Genomic DNA, 23,102 nt, shown 5'->3' with positions numbered 1-23,102 from the left:
TTACAAAAGTAATGAGAAAAAATTATTCACTTTCCGAGAAGGAAACCCCCCCGGTTCAGAGTGCAGATTTAGCGCCACTGATTTTGTCAGAGCCACGGACTTTTTCAATGTGAAACCTCAGGAAAAATATGCATGTTTAGTATATATCTGGTTTTGGGATAGTTTGATGGTGAACAACAGGGTTTCCAGATAAATGCTTTACTTCTAAATCCTGGAAATGCCCATACATAAGCTACATACATAAGGATCTGCCTGAGTGAGACCAGCAGGGGATGATGGATGGATCAAACCCTAAATTCACAGTCATAAATCAGAGCTGCTTGTTGCAGCGTTGGGGGAACAAAGTTGGGGTGGAAAACAAACTGATAAGTATTAGAAAACAGTCAAAGATTTATTCTACAGATACACAAATACAAATCCATCACAAATGCTGTATGAAAGTTGGAAAAAAACAATATGGCCAAAAACAGACCTTTCCAAATACAGTAATATATCTCTCTGTCACATACAACACTGCCTGAAGTCTTTTTGTTGCATTTTCAGTCTTTAAAATGTGCAAAGAGCGATTACCTCCTCCACTAACCAGTTGCCTAGGGGAAACCCTGTTGTCTGGACTGTGTAACTGTTCATAAATCTTACATTTTTGTGTTATGAGGACTGCAGATGTAATTATAATCTCCATTGATCAATCAAAATCTAAAAGGATGCATGAGTATGACCTACCTGGGGAGGTGACAGTTGAATAGGAGGGATGGGGTGATGAGGTGGAGCCATGACCTTCGTTTCTGGACTATGACCACTGGATGTATCTTCACCTGAACAGATAAAAAATATGATTAAATTCTATATAACTAAATGCAACTTTTTTACTACTACTGTTTTGTTTTTTAAATGTTACTTTATTATATATATATATATATATATATATATATATATGTAACTGGTCAAGTTTTAAATGCAGGACAGTTTGTACAGTTTGTTTTCCTTCTGCATTGTCTGATGTTGTAACTGTCTTGTAAATGTCTAATAACCTAAATATAAGAAAACAAATATTTGATTAATCTACTTTTATTATTCCTTTAAAAGCTCCTTTACAGATGTGGAGAAAGATCAAATAAACGAACCAAAAAAAGTTGAGGCCTCTATAATAATTTAAAAATATCTCCATAAATATTTAAACCCATAAATTAAGAGTCAAGATTTGTGGAAGTCATTTTTGGTTCTGTTTTTAGTCTCATGGTTGCACAAAATCTTGAATTATTTATGGCTGTTATGTTGTTGTTTAGTCCTGAAAGATTTATGGATGTCACCCCACCCACCCACAGCTTCGCACAGTGTCAATCCTGTCACCTTACTCACACAAACACAGATGTGTGAAATGTTGCATCATTTAATGGGCATAGAGCCGGACTTCACCAGCTGCTTTAATGCTTTCATATGCATGTGTGATTGTGTGTGTGACTTTGTGCACAAATGTGTGTGCATAGGCTGTCATCCAGGCCCCTCATGGGAGAAACTCAGGAAAATTAGTGGAGAAGGACAGCAGGGAGGCAGACTGTGCTGCCACCTAAACACACACACACACACACACACACACACACACACACACACACACACACACAAATCCAGTTGGGCAGAAATCCGATTCTATCTTACAATACACATTGTCCTACAGTACAATAGACAAAGAACCTCTTTCAGTCACTGAGGAATGAGCAGAGTTTGTTGATGTATTATATGTTATAATAATACAGACATTAAAAAGGTAGGAAAACACCTGTGTAAATGGACACATAAACATAAGCATACACAGACAAAACAAAAAAAATCTAAAAAACAGACAGATGCCCAATTCTAAAATGTCTGTAAGAGAAGAGATGGGATGTCTTGATGATTCACTTAAAGCAGTGTGTTTACCCATTAGGCATATGTCCTTTGTTGTGTATGGGACACTAGCTTCATAGCTGTGTAAATGTGTGTGTGTTTATGTGGTTGCCTGTCTCTGGGTCTGTGTGTGTGTTTGTGTCCATCTGTTCCCATTTGAACCGAAAACTTTGTGTCACATCTGGTGTGAACCTGTTTAGGGAACATTACTGGATCATATTATTAATGCTTTCCACAACAGCAAGTGTAGTGGGAGAAATTCTTATGCCAATTTCAGTACAATATGTGTTCTTTCATCATTGCTTTAACAAATTAGAATGAGCTGGTTTAAATGGAAGGCAGGTTTAGTGAATTTCTATCATATCTGAATGTAACTGAAGTTGTTAAATGAGGAAGATGGCCCCAAGTGATGATGTGCATAGTGAATACCTCAGGCGGCAGAAACCCCAGGAGATGGAAAAAGAAGAGCAAAAACCATCATGGAAGAACAAGCTCCTGCACAGTATATACCCCCAGCAGATAGAAGAAGGTGCAGATGTTGAAAAATCCTACCAGTGGCTGGACACAGCTGGAGTAAAGGATGTCACAGAGGCACTAATCATGGCAGCACAGGGACAAGCTCTAAGTACAAGATCAATAGAGGTTGGGGTCTGTCACACCAGGCAGGATGCAGGCTGTGCAAGAAGGCCCTTGAGACAATCCAGCACATAACAGCAGGCTGTAAGATGCTAGCATGCAGGGCATACATGGAAAGCTACAACCAAGTGCAGTGCATAATGTGCAGAAACATCTGTGTTAAAATGAGAAACACCCCCGAGGGTGGTTGAGAATGACCAGGTTAAGATCATGTGAGACAGTGTTTGTGTTTAAAAGCGCAGAATGCACTTATAGAATGTAAGCAAGTATATTTACTCAGACCCTTTATTTACCTCTCCTCCACTTTACTGCTACTCTACATTTATCTGACAGCTACTGTACTTTGCATAATAACTTAATAGACCACACTAGATAAAATGTTAAGTTGAAACAGTAAAATGCTACTGTTGTGGCAAAGTAGTATAAAGGAATATAAATGAATAAATACAATATTTAATAATTAAATATACTATTTATACTTTACATACTTTTTAGCTCATGTATTTAGCTCTGTATTTTTACTTAAGCACAGTTTTAATACCAGGCTAATACTAAATCTGATAAATATAACCGTTATAATTAAAAGCTATGTTGACCCACCACAACTTTCAAGAGCTTGTATCTTCTGAACAGCTTTCTGAAAAACATAGTTATTGCTTAATAAATGATTATTATTAATGAATAATGTTATTCCAACACAAATCATAAGTATGATGAAGTTGAAAATTACACTGTGACTCAGTGTCACTCAAGCTTTTGTGAAAGTCTGCATGTGTGTGTGCATGGCAGAGTGTGTGTTTTATAAGCAGGTGGCAACACGCAATCTCCTCCTACACGCCCTTCAGCATATTTGTCTCCTAGCAACGGTCTTGAACATGGATGGCAGACACACACACGCGTGCATACACGCACACACACATCATGAAGACTTTGCATTACCTTTACAGAGGTGATGAACAATGTCACTGGTCACACTCATGGGGTAGTTTAACCTTTACTGCAATGAGTGTGTGATTGTGTGTTTGTGTGGGTGATAATAGGAATGCAGGGCTGACATTTGCCTAATCCTGTCAGTCAACTGTGGTAGTAGCTTGCAGTATGCAGGTCAGTGCTACGGCAGAGCAGCCAAAACTTTCAGCCTTCTTCACTGACGTCCAGCCTATAAACAGCTACCAACTCCGATCGTGCTGTTTGCATCCCCAGAGGAGCTGATCTGACAGTTTACAAGGAGCAACACAAATGGCCACCATGTACTGTAATAGTTGAGGAGGAAAACTGGTGAAAATATTAGGAGAGTGATTTATCATCCCCTCTGTTCCAAGCAAATAAATGTGTCAGCTTTACCACTGAATGGTAATTTAGATACTTTTCCAAAATAATAAGGTAAAAATGGAACTGGATTCAAACGACGCATTCGCCCAGGGGTGACAGTAAGGGTCCCAAGCAGAGCCATAAATCAGAGGTGTGGTGACCCACAGTAAACAACTTAGATGCTCTCTCTCTGTCCCTCACACACACTGTTAGGGGCCTGGTCAAAATATTGTTTGCGTGAAAAGGCACAGACAGTGGTTAAAATGTGTAACTTTACAAAACTGTCTATTTCTGGAGACTAAACTTTTACAGCTATTTTTATCTAATGGTGTCCAACCCCCCCCAACACAAAATCAGCAATCCACAGTAATTTGTGATATTTATAATATATGACATTTAGATACAAGTATTGTATATTCAAATACTTAAATATCATAATACATTTTACAAAAATGCTTTTACAATATTTTTTCTTTCTTTCTTCCTGCTTATTGTAGTATTATATAGTTTTGTTTTCAAAAGTAAAGTATTGAATAATATGCCCATTACTTTTTCAGCTATGGTTGGTAAGAAGTGGCCAAAAACTATGCTTGTTTGAGAAAATGCTTCCTTGTGTACTTGTGTAACATTTACAGTTTTACGTTTTATCATACTTTGTATTGTAAGATTGTACTTTGAAATCACCTCAAATTCAACCTTTGCACCTGTGGCTATTCATTCCACAATAATGTTCAGGCTTTAGCATTTCGCACTGAGAGGAAGAAAAAAACTACCAATTGCAGACATGCCAATACCCAAACCTCAGCATAACTGTTTAATTCTCTTTCATGCATTCCTCCAGTGTGCCATCTGAAACAATATCCCACTGGCTACACAGCATCTTCCTAATAAATGCTGTGTGTGTGTGTGTGTCTGTAACTACAGTGTGTGTCACAGAAACATGTTAGCTATGCTTTGATCAGACAGATCTGTGTGTAAAATGGAACTGAATGAAAAAAAAAATCTGTGTGTTGACGAAGTAAGATGAGCATTTGTACTGTCATGTCTTGCTTCACAAGGTGATAAATGTGTTTTTATTTTTGATATACAATACGTGTGCATGTGTGTTTGTCCATGTGGATGGAGTGATAGAAAGTGTTAGGGATGCATTAAAACAGCGACAGAAAACAGTGAATAATATAATACTGTATGGCTATGTGTGTGTGTGTGTGTGTGTGTCTTTGAAATAGAGAGTTCAAAATACCGAGTTAATGATTGTGCCTAATATCAAATGCCTGTGGTGTATTGTACAGAACCGTCCACCTAGGACCCCAATCATGCCCAGTCTTGCTGCAGTTCAATTTGTTCATTCATCTGTGCTCATTCACACGCAGACATGCAAACATACACACAAATCATTCAAGGTGACCTTGAAAAGCATCTGGATAACTGGTGTGTGTGTGTGTAGGTGCGTGTGTGTGTGTGTGTGTAAATGTATCCCTAGTATTTCCAGCTGAATCAGTAATGAGCATTTCATTACTTCAGCCTCAGCTCCTCAGGGACGAAACATACACACACACACACACACACACACACACACACACACACACAGACAAAGAGCACAAAGAGCATGGTAAAAGGCAGCTGTAGATTATACCCTCAGCTAGAACTTATCAGAAATCAGAAACAAAGGACAGCCAAATAACACAATCAAAAAGAACACCACAGTAGACTATGCACTGTGAACATTATAGTAAATAAATTATGGTAATAGGGCAGCACAGTGAGTTAGTGGTTAACACTGTTCCCTGTTCACAACAAGAAGGTTCCCAGTTCAAAACCCAACAGGGACCTTTCTGTGTGGAGTTTGCATGTTCTCCCTATGCTTGTGGGGGTTTTCTCCAGGTACTCTGTCCAGGGTGTACCCCTGCCTTCCACCCAAAGAGAGCTGGGATAGGCTCCAGCAGATCCCTGTGACCCTGGTTAGGAATAAGCAGGTATAGATGATGGATGGATGAAAATAGTGGTAATATCTCTCAGCACCAATGAAAATTTGTTAATTTGTTAAAATTTGAGTTTTCTCAAATCTTGGCGTTTGTTCCATTGCTTCAGTAACTTAGTGCGTGTGTTTCTCTGGGTTCCTTTCCATACTCTAAGACCAATCTGCAACAAGTACAGCACTGTCTATTAAAAATTTAAAAAATCTACACAATTTCATTACAATCACTCTGAAAGTTGCTGAGAAATTTTTCTAAACCAAAGTGGTGAAATTTTCATTGCTAGAAAAAAATAGACGTTGAGCTACTAACAGATGCATTATTACAAATGATATGTTTCTTCATGGATTACTGCTTGTCCCTAATTTCTTACTAGTAATAAAAATATAACACATTAATAGTGATTAAAGATCAATTAATACATCATTGCTCACTTGAATATAAAAGTACAGTTTGAATACAAATAATACATTTTTAAAACATATTTTATCTTAGAGGAGATGGTATAAATGTTACACTGTTTTCTTTATAACATACTACATTTTGATGTGCTGTAATGATCTACAGTATCTCAGATTAATGAACAGGTGTTGTTGCTTCATAATCAATTTAATCCACAGGTTACTCTCCCAAAACACGCTTTTTATCTATGAATGTGTGTATTTATTGAATTATTGTGGCCAACACCCTGGTCATCTTATTGCATTGGCACCCTTATTACCATTACCACTGGTCCAAAATTAATGGTGCAGTAACATCATCTAAAAACTAATATCCAGGTTAATGGCCAGAGCCTGTTTTCAAATGACTATAATAACAGTTCAAGCTTTTACTTGAAGCAACTGCTCAAGGTCACACTCACTGAGGTTAAGCAAAGATTCCTGAGGAATCATAAAACCTTTGGGGGAAACGTAAAAAACCAACATGAGGTGAAGACTGCAGAGTGAATGCAGCAAAGCATTGTTACTGGAAGTGGATGAATACAGCACAGGGACAGATTGAAGGCTGTACATCAGCACAGACTAGTGAGGATGTTGCCTGTTTCATTTGTTGCATGTGAAAGTTCATTTGAATATGTGAGTAATTAAGCTGGAAGTGCAGTTCAACAAAGCAAAACAAAGCAAGGGCAATAGGCTTCTTTCAAAGGTCAAATATGAGATTAACAGCATCTCTGCGGAGAGGAGGCCTAATAAACAGACAATGTTTCTAATCAGATTTGGATGAAAAAACCCACTCAGGTGAAGAGACAAGCAGGGAGTCAGACAGAAAAACAGACAGTAAACAAACATGAGGATAGACATGACAGCAAATATCGAAGATGCTTTCTATAGATTATGGGTATGTTGTTAGCTTCTGTGCAAGGAATCAACCATGCACTTTGTTATTCAGTATCGTTGTGTGCAGCATTTTATGTGAAGTTAAATTATTTTATCTTAGGATGTGTCACACATTACAGAGAGTCATTAGCCATTGAAGAATAGAGAGAGTGAGAGCGCAGTGAATGTGTAATTCTTTAATGAGCCACATCTCCTACCCTAAGGGTCTATCATTTTAACTCTTCTGCTTATTAACCGTTGCCACACGCTGAACACACACAGCATGTGAGAGTATATCATTTATGATTTCCTTTTCTCTCTGCACCTGCTCTTGTCCTCCCTGCATCTGAGCCTTCTCTCTACTTCATTTCATCAGTTTGTGCGTGCTTATGTGTGTGTACAGTATGTGCTATTTATGTGTGTGTAGCAGTTCTAGTCAATACACCCCAAGCTGTGAGACCTGGGCAACATAAACAAGATAAAACCAAAGGCAACGAGTCAGACTACAGATGTAATAAAAAGAGAAAAGCAGCAAAAAATAACACAACTGAAAGTGTTTTATCTGCACTCATTCTTCTCTTCTAATTTAATTCTAGGTACATTTCTTATTCTATTTAAAATCTATATCTTATTTTAATTCTTGCCTATGTACTTTTAACTTGTCTTTTATTTCTGTAAAGCACACTGAATTACTCTGTGTATGAATTGTGCTATACAAATAAACTTTCCCTGCCTTGCAAGAAATTTCAATGATTATACAAATTTTAGTCGCTAGTAGCAAATGTTACTCATAAGGGAGTAAACTGTATTTTTGGGGAAATGATTTTCAGTCAAGGTAAGAACTTATGACAGCAGCCTGGCAAAGGAAAACTGCAGTGCCCATGGCTCACTGATTTGTTTTCCATGTGTACTTGTGACAACAAATGACAACAATTGAGGTCTATGGCACAAGAAGAAGCTCCACAGCCTATACTGTAAGATAAAGGAATTGCTGTTTTCATTGTGTTAATGTATATATCTTTAGGGTTCTAGTTAAAGACTGACCTGAACCTGTATTGTCTCATTCTTTAAATTAGCACTGATCTTTTCTGTGTTTAAGTAAGTCCATGATGAATATTTTGCTGGGTATGTTCAGTATGGTCATTTTGCACTATGAACAGGAAACTCCACCCAAATATAGACTATACATTTCTGAATACATGTAAAAAAAGGCTTGAGAAGGAGAAAATGCTTCAGTCTAGATTTGCAGAGCGATGCTGATGTATCATTAGGATACCCTTTGCATTCATAGCATGTTCTACATCATATTGTTCCCCAGTGCAAGCATGTAAGAAAGCAGTTTCTTTTTATAGTACTGACCAATCCAATCTAGTGGTCCACTCTGGAACTTTATAGTCAGATTAGAAACCTTGCCAGAGTTTTTCATTGCTCTTTCAGGCTCCCTTTAGACAGCAGTGGATGTATACAAATACAGATCAAACTGTCCTCAGGCAAAGGGGCCAAATATTCAAGCCTGGAAAACACTGGCCTTTCCCTTTAAGATGAAATAGCTTCTAAGGGCTTTGTGAATCTGGCCCCAGGGAAGAAGGGGAGCCAGCAGAGCAAGGCAGAGATGATGGAGGGAAGATACATGGAAGCAGAGCAATAAAAAGAAAATGCCCTAACAACATACAAGGATTTTGTGTTATTGTTTAGTGTAGAATTATGAACCACATACTAAAAGCATTTTAACTGCACACTGCTTAACCAGGTTTCAGTGCCTCTGCTCCTTGAAAGGAAAGAAATCCTAAATCTTTATCTCTAAATCTATTCCTCCCTTTCTCTTTATTCAGTGTCATCAAATAGGGACCCATGGGAGGACAGACCACCTGGTAACCATGGTTACAGGGATTGAGTGTCCCTTGTGAGTACACATTCTCTTACATATGGTACACTCTCACACAAATACATCTTGTACTTGGGAAAGATACCTAGTCCCTGGACATATCACCATGTACAGGTCTGTAGTGGAGTAGTAGTAGTTTTAAGTAAAGACAAAAATGTGCTTTAGTGGTTTAGTTGTATTGTGAGGTTATGACACTCCCATTGCCTTCATCAGCTACTATAAGAGCACAGCAATGAAGAGAAGAGAAGAGAAGAGAAGAGAAGAGAAGAGAAGAGAAGAGAAGAGAAGAGAAGAGAAGAGAAGAGAAGAGGAGAGGAGAGGAGAGGAGAAGAGAGGAGAGGAGAGGAGAGCAGAGAAGAGAAGGCAGAGAAGAGAAGAGAAGAGAAGAGAAGAGAAGAGAAAAAGAGGAGAGGAAAGGAGAGGAGAGGAGAGGAGAGGAGAGAAGAGAAGAGAAGAGCAGAGGAGAGGAGAGGAGAGGAGAGGAGAGGAGAGGAGAGAAGAGAAGAGAAGAGCAGAGGAGAGGAGAGGAGAGGAGAGGAGAGAAGAGAAAAGAAGAGGAGAGGAGAGGAGAGGAGAAGAGAAGCTGTGATTACATTTACATTATTGACATTATAGAACCTGGATATGTCTAGAGGGTGAGAGACAGATTGGAGAAAAGACAGTCAAAGAAGTGATTGTGTTCATTTAAGGAGAGAAAATCAATTCACTTAATCTTAGTGGTGAGACATGGAAAAGTAAAGACAGAAGAATGGAAAAAACTAAAAATAGTAATAACTAATAACTAATTACTCTGACACATTCTGTAATGGCATCTATAACATTCAGTTATAAAAGACAGACAGATAATAATAATAATAATGAAAAAAGTTTAATATAAAACATGCATTTGACTGGTGTTTATATTACACTGTATATAGCAGTGATTGCAAATCAACAACTGCACAGTAACACAACATACCTAATTATCTGCCTTTCTGGCTTGGACTTCATTATCTTGTCCTTAAAAAATCCTAATATACATTATTATAAAACAACTCACTGCTTTTAACTGCTCAAATGTTAGGATGCCTTTTTCCATAATTTTTGATCTGTGAACAATGTTTGCTAAATAATTCACTTTCTCTGGGCTAAGATCAATCTGCCTTGATGTGGAAATTATGCTTAGATAATAAGAGCCTTCTCAGCATGACTAAAATAACCGCTTGGTGATAAGTGGCCCACATAAATAAAACACAGGCTTGGTGTTACATTGAAGACTTGAGGCTTAAATTCAGTGTCTGGCAACCCACCTCCAGTTATCTTACACTTCTTTTGTCCTTCCTCATGATTCAAGAAAGCCTAAATGTCAAGAGAATTAATTATGAGGAAGGAAGACATATTTTTTCTCTTCTGATTCATCTCTTGTTCGTATCTGCAGCCTAACACTAAACAGAAGGAGAGAGAAAACCTAAGCTCAATCATGCCTGTTAAAGAAAAAAGCGGGTCGATGTTGAGAAACACATTATAAGTCAACAAAGAGCACACTACTGGATTTGTTTCAGTCAGGGAGACCATGAACCAGAATCCATAAAATATACTGGATTACATACAAAGACGTTACAGACACAGATGTACTGCAAGCAAGCACACTTCAGTCTTGCACATAAAGCACATAGGTCATACTTAGGCCAACAACAGGCCATAAACATCCATTTGTGCTTCCACACACTGACTACGCTCCTCATGCAAGCTGAGTTTTGCTTTTTTGCACTTTCTTTCCTGTGAAATAATAAGCTCCACATTTTAGTGATTCTGATTCAGAGAAGTGGTTTGTAAGCAGAATTTTAAAGAGTGAGAGTCAGGGAGTGTGGATAAACAGATTTAGTGGCAGATCAATCCCCTAAATTTGATTGTATTTTATTTGTCCATGAACACAAGACAAGGGATTTAATGTATCATACACGTATAAAAGGTAGAAATAATTCAAAAATATAAATGACTTGTTTAAGCCTATCTCTATGAATTATGTAGTGTTGTTGATAATGCATCACTCGTGCATCACTTAAAAGACACAATCCCAACATTCCCGCAACCAGCTTGGTAAATAATAACCAGCGGTTTTCTGTCCAAACAGTGTAGGTGCTGGATTTAGGCCCAGTGAGAGGCACATCCACAGACCTGACACATCAAGGTTGGAAGAAACGTTATAAGAACCATACCAACAAATACCTTTAAGGATGTGACCTAAAGAAGCCATGGAGAAGCATGATCACAATGTTGATACAGAGATAACAATTGGACACTTTTCAATTGTAACAATAATTTACTCACCCAGCCCACCACTACATTAAATCACTTAAGATTAGCAATCATTAATATTTATCTAAAGCAGGGGTTCTTATTTGCACCATGGATAGTTTTCATATTGATGTCCATCCAAATGAAGATGCTGGTGGGAGTCAATAACCAAAATAAAAAGTTCTATGGATTTAGGACATTCTCATTAAACTACAACCTGACTGAAGCTGACTGACAGTGAAAGATTTGAGGCCCCAATCCAACCTGCTTTCAGGTTGGCTGTTCAGTTACTGTTTTCCCTCTGGGCATCTACTACACATTCATAACGTGCATGCATGAAGATCATTAGCACAGTCAAAAAAGAGAGATATTTCTTGATAAATTACATTTTAAACTAACCCAACTGTAAACCCAAAAGTTGCTTGGGAACTCTTGGGTTCAGGTGAGGTCAAAGAACGCTACACATGCAGACTGAGTTACTAATGACCCAGCTGATTACCTTGAATACAGATAGCCTACCATAGCTAAAAATCAGGATCCTGTTGTGGGTTTGACAGGGAGAAATTAGGAGGACAAATGAAATACAGATAGACTGTGTACAAGTACAAAGACTGTGTACAAGTACAAAGAAATTACTGCACAAATATACTAGACCTGTAAAATAATACATTTATCATTTCTGTTTTTGGAGTGACCTGGTTTTAGGGCATTTATTGTGGCCAAGGAGAAAATAAACTGCTGAGTCCAGCATAAAGAGAGACAAAAAGTGTGTGTGTGTGTGTGTGTGTGTGTGTGTGTGTGTGTGTGTGTGAGAGAGAGAGAGAGAGAGAGAGAAAGAGAGAGACAGCTGAATCCATTTCTCAGTACTAACCCTCCCTCTTGGTATTTACCTGCTGGCAAAGGATATGTGGAGCTGGAAATGTTTTAAACATGCCATTGTACAGTGGGTACATATACATATACATATTGGTGGCTGATGTGTTATGTATGAATTAGAATCAGGTGTGCATCAACTCCTGTGTATATATGGGGGTGTATGTTTGCTAATCTTTGTTCCTCTATTTTTTGTAAGTTTGTTTGTTTGTGTGTCTGTGTGTGTGTGTGTGTGTGTGTGTGTGTGTGTGCATGCACATGGGTGACTCACTGGTCTCCTCACCAGATGTTTCACAGCCATCTTCATCATCACAGTCGTCACCGCTTCCTTTGTCTGTCTGTGCACTCCCTCCTTCCTCTTCCTCCCCCGTTTTTCTGGCTTTGCTCTCCCAGCCGAGCTGCACTAACAGCTCCTAAATAGCACACACACATATTATACATACACTTTCAAAAGGAAAGAAGTATTGTTTCATATTCACGGATATATATTACCACAGAACGAACTATAGTGAGTGCCAGAGGGGAATAAACTTTAGACCCACATATCCAAAACATTACAAACAGCTAATAGTGAGGAGATCAAAGGTCAGAGTCTCTATGGCTTTAACAAAGTAGTTTGAAAATTTATACTAATCTCATATTTAAAATCGTAAGAAAACATAATAAATATGAAGCTAGAAGCAGCAGGTGGTTAGCTATCCAAAGACAAAAATATAAAAACAAAAACAATCACAGGTTTTATGCTAAGATTTGCTAACTGCTGATTTGCTCATCATGAAGTGAGGGCAGACAGAGCATGACAATACTATCCAGCTTCTTATTTAACTCTAAAAACGAAGCAAATAATAATATTTCATAAAAGACTAAATGATTCCTTAAATAACAATACTACAGAAATCATAAAAGAGAAATGTTAAAACACATAAGGGATGATTTTTCCCTCTGAAGTCAATAAATACGCACAAAAACATCTAAAACACTAAAGAGAAGATACATTTTCAATCTTTAAAATACAAACACACACAAACACACACAGGGCAGAGAATACACTTCAGTATAATTGACAATGTTTTCTCTGCATGAATCCATATATTGGATAGTAATAACGCAAACTTTGTGTCGAAGTAAGAAAGTATGAAACTCATGCTTTTCCGCATACATGACAGCAACATGTAATTGAGTCAGTGTGATGTATCTGTATTGTACAGAGTCACGATAGGTAATTTATAAATTACAGCTGAGGACAGAGATAAGGCAAACAGGCACCAGTTTTATGTTATTTCATTTTCCCCTAACATAACATTTCTATGTATACACTGTGATGCCACAAAGATCTAGTGTAATGATTAATATTACCTTAGAAAGAAAAATCTGTCCAGGAAATTAAATATTATAAAGGCCAAACTAAGAGTCAAGTGTAATCATTTTGCAGAACTTCAAAGTCATATTTCCACAACACTGTTGTGCTAGTCTAAATCCATCCTGCTTTCCAGTATTTAAACATGGCTTAAATCTAGCTTGCAAACATAATCCCTTTAACACATACATTTAAAGGTATGGGATAAGCTGTTACTGCTGCAAAAAGTGACACATACAATGAATGAGTAAGCAAATGCTTCATGTTTTTCTCAATGAGCACCATGTATAATTATATTGCACTATATGTGATTGACAGGATCAAGGATTAACAGTATTTTATGGAGAAGAATATATCATGTAAACAGACATGATCACAACATATGTGTGCTAAATTAGCATGGCAAACAGATCATTCATCTGAAGAATTATGTATATGATATTCAAACCTAAACAACTGCTGTTCTGTTGCTTTACTGTTCACAAATTTGGAAAAACCTAAAAGTCAAAGGTATATCGGTCATATAGGTTCTAAATCGATGCTGGGTGTTGGGCTTCTACTGTACAGTGAGTGCAGGGCAGCATGAAAACAAGGAGAAGCAAGGTTATTATATGACCAAGGGGACATGTAGGCAGACCAGACTCTGTGTGGTGATTCACCATCATGTCATCGGACTGCAAATGAGGGCTGAGGGAGGACAAAAATACATTACAGCAATGTTTCCACCAGGGCTGTGTTTTCTTAGTCATGTGGAAAGGCCAGAATCTAAACAGAATCTGGGCCATGTGGCATTGAAGCACTGCAGTGAAACTAACAGACCTGCAAGAGAAATTATTCCAGAGTGGTCTGTCCTATCTAACTAATGACGGATAAGAAACTTACAGTTAGTGGGTAAGGTGAGGAATGCAGGAGAGCTAAAACGCTTATAACTTAAACAGCTCTCCTGAAAATCCTCAAGAAAGGGCTCCTTTCAGTGGAAATGATGTCACGATCCCGGTCTTATTTCTTTAATCAAAGAATAAAGTAATAGCATGTCTGTGACACAAACTCTCTTCTCCATAATAAAATTCAGATTTAACAAACTACCAACTCCTTTCACGTATGAAAAAATGTAGATGAGGAATGGTGACACCACGGCTCTTTCCTTGCAGGGGCAGGCCTCACAGGGTTGATTAGTCCCATCCTGATTGGCTGCGCATGTACATACAAATTTTAATTGTGAGGAAAAGTGAGTGGCTACGCTAATAGAATCCCATTAGAGGGCATAGTCTGTGCAAAGCAGGACCCGCTGCTGCAATGGTCTAATTAACATGTAATACAAATTGGGACAGTGAAAGATAAGAAGAGACAGAGGGAAAGACAGAGAGTTAGACACACTTCCCAACACAGCTGATGAAATAATTAAAATTCCAAGGATGCTTCTTTGTCCTATTTCACATGTTCTTCCTCCTGTTGTCCTAGCTCTGCAAGTTCACAAATGGCACACATGACAGGCATGAATAATAATTAGTAAATGGTGTGTGCCTCAGATGAATGGCTTCACCCACAGAGAAAACAGCTGGCATAAAAGAAGCTCAGCCCAGACTGTGGATTTCCAAAGGTGTCTCTAAACCTGTTCAAAGAAGAATAACAGCTCACAGTACTTACAGAGTTTATGTGCACAGACTTGCATTCTCTCACTCTGTCAAAAACATGGAAAAACTGCCCAATCCTTTGGAATGAAAATAATTTCCAATGCAGATGAGTTGTGTTACAGCTTCCTTTTCCCTTTGTGTAATTTTGTGGCCGGTTAGCATTAGCACAGCAAGTCCCATGGGCATATACTACAAATACAGTGTTTACGGGGCAAAGACACTTCTTATTGACTTTTCCTATCATTAGTAGTTTGTGTTGGCATTCATGTGCTCAAGTTGCAAAACTCACATTTCAGTGTTGTTTTTTAAATCATAGATTGATAGGAGGGCAGCATGGTGGCTGAGTGGTTAGCACTGTTGCCTCACAGCAAGAAGGTCCTGGGCTCGCAACCCGGCCTTCCTGTGTGGAGTTTGCATGTTCTCCCTGTGCTTGTGTGGGTTTTCTCCAGGTACTCTGGTTTCCTCCCACAGTCCAAAAACATGTATGTCAGGTTGATTGGTGACTCTAAATTGCCCATAGGAGTGAGTGTGAGTGTGTGAGGTTGTTTGTCTCTATGTGGCCCTGTGATGGACTGGTGACCTGTCCAGGGTGTACCCCTGCCTTCCACCCAAAGAGAGCCGGGATAGGCTGCAGCAGATCCCTGTGACCCTGGTTAAGGAATAAGCGGGTATAGATAATGGATGGATGGATGGATGGATAGACTGATAGGACACATACAGGTTACAAAGAATTAATTGGCCTGAAAAAGCAGATCTCATACGTAAATGATTACATGGTGCACATAGGGTGTGTGCTTGTGTCTATGACAGAGGGGGATGCTGACTTGGCATTTCCTCTATGTAAATGCAACATGATTAATGGACTCTCCACCAAAATTAGACAGAGTGCAGAGCTTCACCAACAAAAAGAGAAAAATGAGCCATAGTATGTCCCATCCTAGGATTTTTCCATAAATATTCCATAACCACCACAACACTTAATTAATAATACAACTTACCAGTTTTCTTGACAAACTAATGTTGTTCACTCTTGACCTTATGACTGAGCACTGAGCCGACGCTGAAACAACTTGGTGCTACATCAAAACATATCATTTGTATATTCCTTACTCTATAGAGACAAACTCTCAAATATGGTGTTTGGCTTTTAAACATTCATGATGATGACTAAAACAAATTAAAGAACAAGCCTGGTGATGTTCTATATTTTTTAATTATTCTAACAAACCCAATGAAAAGACCAAACAACAACAATGGCCAATATATCCAAAGTCTAAAACAGCTTATTCCTCTGTGCTATAATCCAAAAAACACATCAGTGTAATGTTGTTGAACAAAGTGACATATTGCTTCATTAAAATGAACATGGACACTGAGGTAGAGCAGCACAACAGTGTCCTGCTGCCATAAATTCTTGCTTGTGCAGCATATCTGTCGCTAACAATAGCCCAGAACAAATGCCCCATTTACTCTTGTTTGAGTAATGTTTGCTAAAAATTATACTGCCTGACTGTTTTAGGATATTATTCTTAAAAAAGTCATATTTTAAAAAAACAAAATCTTGAGTATGAAAAAATGTTCGGAGTGTCACAGATAGGGATAAGTTGAAAAGTAATAAGAGATTGTTGGCTTTGGTCTTTTCATGGAATTTTTTGATGGCACCTCTTTGTTTGGTCTTTCACCAAGTGAAGTATGTGGTTACCCGTCTGCCTTCCTGTGTCTCTCTTCAACACGGTCTTTAGTTCAAACAGTGAATCATCATTATGAATAACCTTGATGCACCATATTTATGGATCATATTCATATTATTCTATGAATCACCCATGCATGTCATATCACCATTTTACCATGCTGTTCAGAGCTTTGAAAGTGCTGCATAAATCTGGTTTAATTGCTGAATTATTAAATGTATTGCTTCACATTATTATCTACATCTGTTTAGAGTGCTGACATTTAAGTTTATTGCAATAAGCAGTGCTTCAGACGTGAGGTGATAATGGATGATTGAGATGATGCCAGATGAAGATGAGGACACATCTCACTCACTCACACACACACACACACATGCACACACACCACATTTATCCTCATAGTGTACGAATGTACTCAAAGAGGTGATTGGTTTCAACAAAAGATTTTCCACACAACCATAGAAACACATGCAAACATACAGATGTGCACACAACTCTGACCTTTGCAGTATCACACTTACATCACACTTTAGAGAAACACCAAAAGAGTGACAATATTTCACTATAATAATCACATCTGAATATCAAACTCACAATAGCATCATTATTTTAAATTGTGGATATGAATAATCATATCTAGAAAGGGCGGGTGCTAGAATTCTAATGTTGGGATACGGAACTAATATATTCAGGGCTTTTCAATTGATTTACTTGATTTAATAAATTTGTGGACTATTTTCTCTGCTGATTGATTTATTGAATAGTATGCCTTTCAAGAAAAGTAAGTGAAGCTATTAAAAAGTAATACAATTCAAAAAAAGAAGTAGTGATAATGTTGACATTGCTCACTGCTCTTAATTTGAGATTTATGAGCATTTTTGTACCTGTGTTAGCTGCTCCAGTCTCTGTTTCATCCCCTTCAGGACAGGATCTGTATTACGTACGGTCATCTCTGGATTTTCTCTCTGGGCTTTTAAAGTGCTGCCAACCACACGACCTGCATGACTACAGAAAGACACAATACATGAGAGACATGCATTACTTGTTTGTCCCAGCACTGAATGTGTGTGTATATGTGTGCTGCTTTCCTACAGCAGTTCACTCAGTCTGAATGTCATAATTCATTTCATGTGCACAATCACATGCAGGCGCATAAAATTCTTTGATATATAGTAATGCATTACCTTTTCTTTACACTATAACTACCCCTAACCCAACCCTATCCCTAGCCCTACCCCTAACCCTGATCTTAACCCTAAATGACCAACCCCAATCCCTACTCTAACCTGAGTCTAAGTCTAACCTTAAACCTAAAACCAAGTCTTAAGCCTCAAACATTCTGTTTCCTGTGTTAGAAAGAGAGGACAAGTCAAAATATCCTCACTGTTTTTACTTTTATTAAGCAGCATTACACATGCATTTATTTAAATGGAGTATTAACAGAAATGTTTCAATTTGATTTTTAGTGCTACTTTTGTACAGTTACTTGAGTATAAGGACTTTATACTGAGCATTTTTAAATGTTTGATTTGAGTAGCCTGGAAGTGGAACATAGTCGTCATTGCTGAAAATAATCCTTTTTGCATATCATTTTGCACATTGGTTTTTCTTTCTGTTGTGGGCTGTAAACATCATTTCATCTGTGTGGGGGGTGGGAGTGGGTGGATCTAAACAAAGATGAAGTGAGAGAAAAGCAAAAGAGAAGAAACAACAGTTCATGAGTCATATTTTTCAAGTTTCCAAATTCCAAACCAGCATTTCTAGCTAATATCAGCCACCAACTCCACACCCTCAAAAACACAAACACTCTGTGGCTATGGCAATTAGGAAAAAGGATTGTGGGAACCAGAGAGAAAGACATGGAAGATGAATCAGAAATGACTTGACTTTTGCCAAGACATGGTGTGGTGTTCATCAGAAACGTCTGTCTGATGCATGAGATCTTTAATTAATTTTCTCTAAACTTTGCTCCACTCTCACACAGTTAGTGTTTTCATGCATACGTTTTTTCTGATAAAAAGGTCTTATTCAAGTCAAAGTGTTCATGTTTGACTTAGTCTAGTTTTATCTATTTTGGCTTCATTAATCCTGATATTGCCAATCCATGATAACTACTCCAAGAGAGGTGCTTATGAACTGGTCTCAGTGAAGCACAATTTCCAATCCAGCTTTGAGAATGTTCACATTAAACATTCAGGCAATCCCATACATCAACAGATCAAGAGCTGCACACTGTATTTATTTTAATAGAGACTATATAAATAAAAGCAGAACTACATAATGAAATTAAATGTTATAATGCTTACACTACTTATTCAGTAGCCTAGCAGTATTAGTGTAACTACCAGTTTTGCTTTTATGCTTCATTATGAGCTGTATTATTACGGTAATGATGTTTCTGTTGTCAAGGATTAGTGGAGAAAAGGTGAATTGTAAATGGTAAACACAATGGCTACAAGAAAAGTGAAGGTCTGTGTGTCTGTAACACTGTACATAAATTAGAGGGAGTTACATTTCAGTGTGGTGACACCATTTACATTTGTAAAGGTGATGCAGTGGGTTAACAGCAATCAGCAAAGTGTGATTCATAGTTTAGCTTTAACTATTCATCAGCTGATAGTACCAATGCAACACTAGATGGACATACAGTACGTGTCTAGACATTAATGAGCCATATCTCACAGTTAAAATTCTTTCATTTAAATTGTGATAAGCAGGTGTGGTTGACATTCTCTAATTTAATGTGATGGAGATAAGCTGAAGGTTTAATAGATGTAAGCTACTCAAAGAAATTAGTCTTTTGTCAACTTGCTTCATGTTGCTTCCAACAATCCTTACCAGCATCAGAAAGCTCTAGAGAAACACAACAGTCCAAGTAACCAAGTACAGTCCCTACATGGTACTCTACTGTACATCTGTGTTTCTGAGAACGCACACACCATCCGACATGTAGCTATACACAGACATCTGTAGCCAGACAACTACCTTAAAGTTTCTCACTGGCCTTAGTGAGCAAACTTTACATTTGGATTTCATGTTCTGGAGTTCTTGACAAACACATGACAGGAAGACCAATTACTGACATATCATGCAAGAATCTGATATCTGAGTATGATCAATCTGCTCCCATAACAAACACTGTGGAAGTTAAAGCGGTGAGCAGGCATGTTAGTAGGTGTTAATGCATGTATGTTAATACATTTTTATCACATCTTTTGATTGTGACATGCCCCAGAGGAAGTTAGACACACTGTGGAAACCAAAGTGAGCAAGACTTACACATTTGGAAACCTGGGTTTAGCCTGAAGTTATCATGCTAGCCCACTAATCTTTTCTTTAGGAGACAGACCATATTCCATGGTTCTCTCCTACATAAACAAAAGAAAGCTTTGAAACACTGTCACTATGGAAACTGCTTATATTGATTACAGAGATGCACCAGTGAACAGCAAAAGATCATTAAAGTGATCTCTGCTAATCTCTGTTTATACAAAGAATTTAATTTTTCCTTTACTGTATATCTAGGGTGAGAAAGTAAAAACAGGATAAAATGCAACATGGCCAAAACATAATGAATGGCCTTTGTGCATGAATATCCTGTGCAATAACAGGATATTGGTCTACCTGTACATGTAAATGCATGAACATATGTGAATGAAAGCTCAGCAGCCCACCCTGGACTGATCTATAAAATCTGAGGACATGGAAACAAGAATATGAGAGGGAAAGAGCAGTACAGGAAAGAAGGAGGATGAGGAGGAAGAATTAAAAAGAAAAGAAAGAAAGAACAGTTCAATAAAAAACCACAGACTTTGCCCCAGGGGAAATCCCAAGATTCGTCAGACTCCAGCAAAGATTTTAGGGATCAGTGTCAACACCACACATCTAATGAATTAGTTACAGACAGACTGTCAACACATCACAAATATTATCCCAAATATCATGGTTTCCTTTACCTTACTTCAGGCTGAGAATGTGCTCTACTTCATTAGTAACAATGCAGCCAAGGGTGACAAACGGCTGATTTGACCTTTATTTATCCAAGGTTGGCTGACGACCTTTTACAACAGTGCAATTTACAGTTATGCTGAAAAATAAATGAACTAGTCTAAACAGATCAGACAGAAACAAAACAATTAACAGTATTAGTCAAAGTATTACAGGCAGGTATGAGGATTGTTATGAATGGCTTTGAAGTTATTGAGACATATAAAATGTTTGGATTTCTGAGTAGTTTCGTTGATTTTTTCAAACTACCAGCAGACTAATACTAATGCAGCATTTCCTTTAAGAGCATTAAAAGATATAAGAGATGGCAATTTTCCAACCAGACATTTGTAGATATAATCACCAAGGTTTATTGTGTCTTTCAGCAAAGAAAAACCAACCAACCTAATAATGAAAAATGCAGCAGTGAGTATTGTAATTATCTTCAGAAATGAATTGGAGAGTTTAATGATAAATGGAATCTAAGGTCCTAAAGGTGGAAGCAGTGGCAAGTCTATAAATTAAATCCCCATAATTAAGAACTGAGGAAAACAACTTTTACTTTTACTCCGTGTTCTGCAAGCTAGGCTTTTGTTATAGCTAACTAACAAGATTTTCTAGATTATATTTAAATGTAAATTTCTCAGAAAGAAAGATCTCAAGGTTTCATATTCTGTGACCTTCTCAATAATAAAACTGGTCACACTGGAGACGTGCAAACTACTGAAATGCACCATATATCTCAGGATCTTGAGAACAGCATGATTTTTTTTTGGTATTTGCATGAAATGTGTTTATGAGTAAAATAACAATTAAGCATGGAAGCATTTAAATAAATGGTGAAGAGGTCATGGTTTAAAATGGTAGCCTGGCCAGCCAGACTAACTCTTTTTGTATTCTATACAAAGAATTAAAAACATTATTTTGCTAAGAAAGGAGTGGGTTTGGTTGGTCAGGCTATTAAAATGGACCCCTGTGAAAAACACACTGGTCTGTCTACACCCTCACACCATCATGTCTGTCTGATAAACAGCTATAAGCCTTACTATAAATAAATGTCAATATCTGTATAGTTTAAACCAGTAATTGGTACTATAAATAGCTTTAAAAACAAAACATGATTGGCATGCGGTTCTCTGAAAGAAATGCCTTCACCTCTTATTGATTAGCAATTACAGGATAGATGACAGAGAGGACAACTTAAAAATTAGGCATATTCTAGTCTCCATTCAACTGTGACCTGTGCAGAGAAACCACATATGCCAATTCCTCTGACTCTGACTATGCAAGATAGAATGATCAATTATTATTGGACAAAACTCTGTAAAATCACCTATGGTCTGTATGGCCTAAAACCACCTATGGTCTGTAGAGCCTAAAACAGATTAGCAATGAAAAGCCAATAGAGAACAGACAACCAGAGTAGCTGTATACAACTATTTGCAGAAGGAGACACTCTTAAAATAGCTTACCAGCAGCAACAAAACATCTGTTCAAACCTGAACAGATATCATTCTAACTTATGGTTTAACTGTCATCTGTTTTTCTGATATTAGAGATCATGGGCTGGAGGCTCTCTTTGTTTTATTTGTTTTACTTGACAGCCTTTCGGTAATTAAAATGAGTAAGTTCATGTTCAGAATGACAAAATAATTATATGTTATGTTCTTGTGCAAAGAAGGGTGTTGTTGATAAACAGGTTGTGATCACATATGTGTAATAACCTTCTGACAAACATCCAAATCTTTTTTTTATTTTTAGTAATGAGTTAGACAATTTAGAATGTCCTGTATATTTCAATACAGTGTTTATCCACATAGCCAAAGCATTTCTTCTGTCCACTGTCTATTACCCTGCTGAAAGTATTGAAAGCTGTCAGCTCTGTCAGTTCAGTGAATGAACTATTGGACATATGACACAGTGTCCAGGTCCTCTGTCTGTCACCAGATGATATTGTTGCAGAAAGTGTGCTGGAGACAACACAGAGAGGTGTAACTGTGAGTGACATGTAATAAGATCTGGAGAACGACAGATATAAATCATCAAGACCGTAACGACAAAATTGCTCTGCTGTTGCCCTCGCTTACTGCAGTAATACACACAAAGGGTACATTATACTATCCCATCACTGCAGCAAACATTAAAAGGACCTGAGGTGTGCACACACACACACACAGTTACAAAAGCACAGTGGAAATAAAATTACCTGAGATCTGATCTCAGAGATGTGTGTAATTTTATGAGGCACTACCTTAATTGTAAATCTAGCTGCCTT

At 37.7% G+C, this 23,102-nt stretch overlaps 1 protein-coding gene across 1 annotated transcript in view; it reads right to left on the bottom strand.

Annotated features, from left to right (window-relative positions):
- The window catches only part of LOC113139603 (glypican-5-like), a 37,615-nt gene that overhangs the window by 420 nt on the left and 14,093 nt on the right, over positions 1-23,102 (bottom strand). Inside the window, exons 8-10 of the mRNA XM_026322901.1 lie at positions 17,725-17,845; positions 12,430-12,571; positions 724-815 (exon numbers count right to left, since the gene is read on the bottom strand). Of these exons, the coding sequence (XP_026178686.1) occupies positions 724-815; positions 12,430-12,571; positions 17,725-17,845 (355 nt within the window). The remainder of the gene's footprint in view (positions 1-723; positions 816-12,429; positions 12,572-17,724; positions 17,846-23,102) is intronic.

Source organism: Mastacembelus armatus, chromosome 4 (genome assembly GCF_900324485.2).
Source record: "Mastacembelus armatus chromosome 4, fMasArm1.2, whole genome shotgun sequence".
Lineage (NCBI taxonomy): Eukaryota > Metazoa > Chordata > Actinopteri > Synbranchiformes > Mastacembelidae > Mastacembelus > Mastacembelus armatus.
The sequence above is the reverse complement of the archived record's forward strand: the minus strand, read 5'-3'. Positions and strand labels throughout refer to the sequence as shown.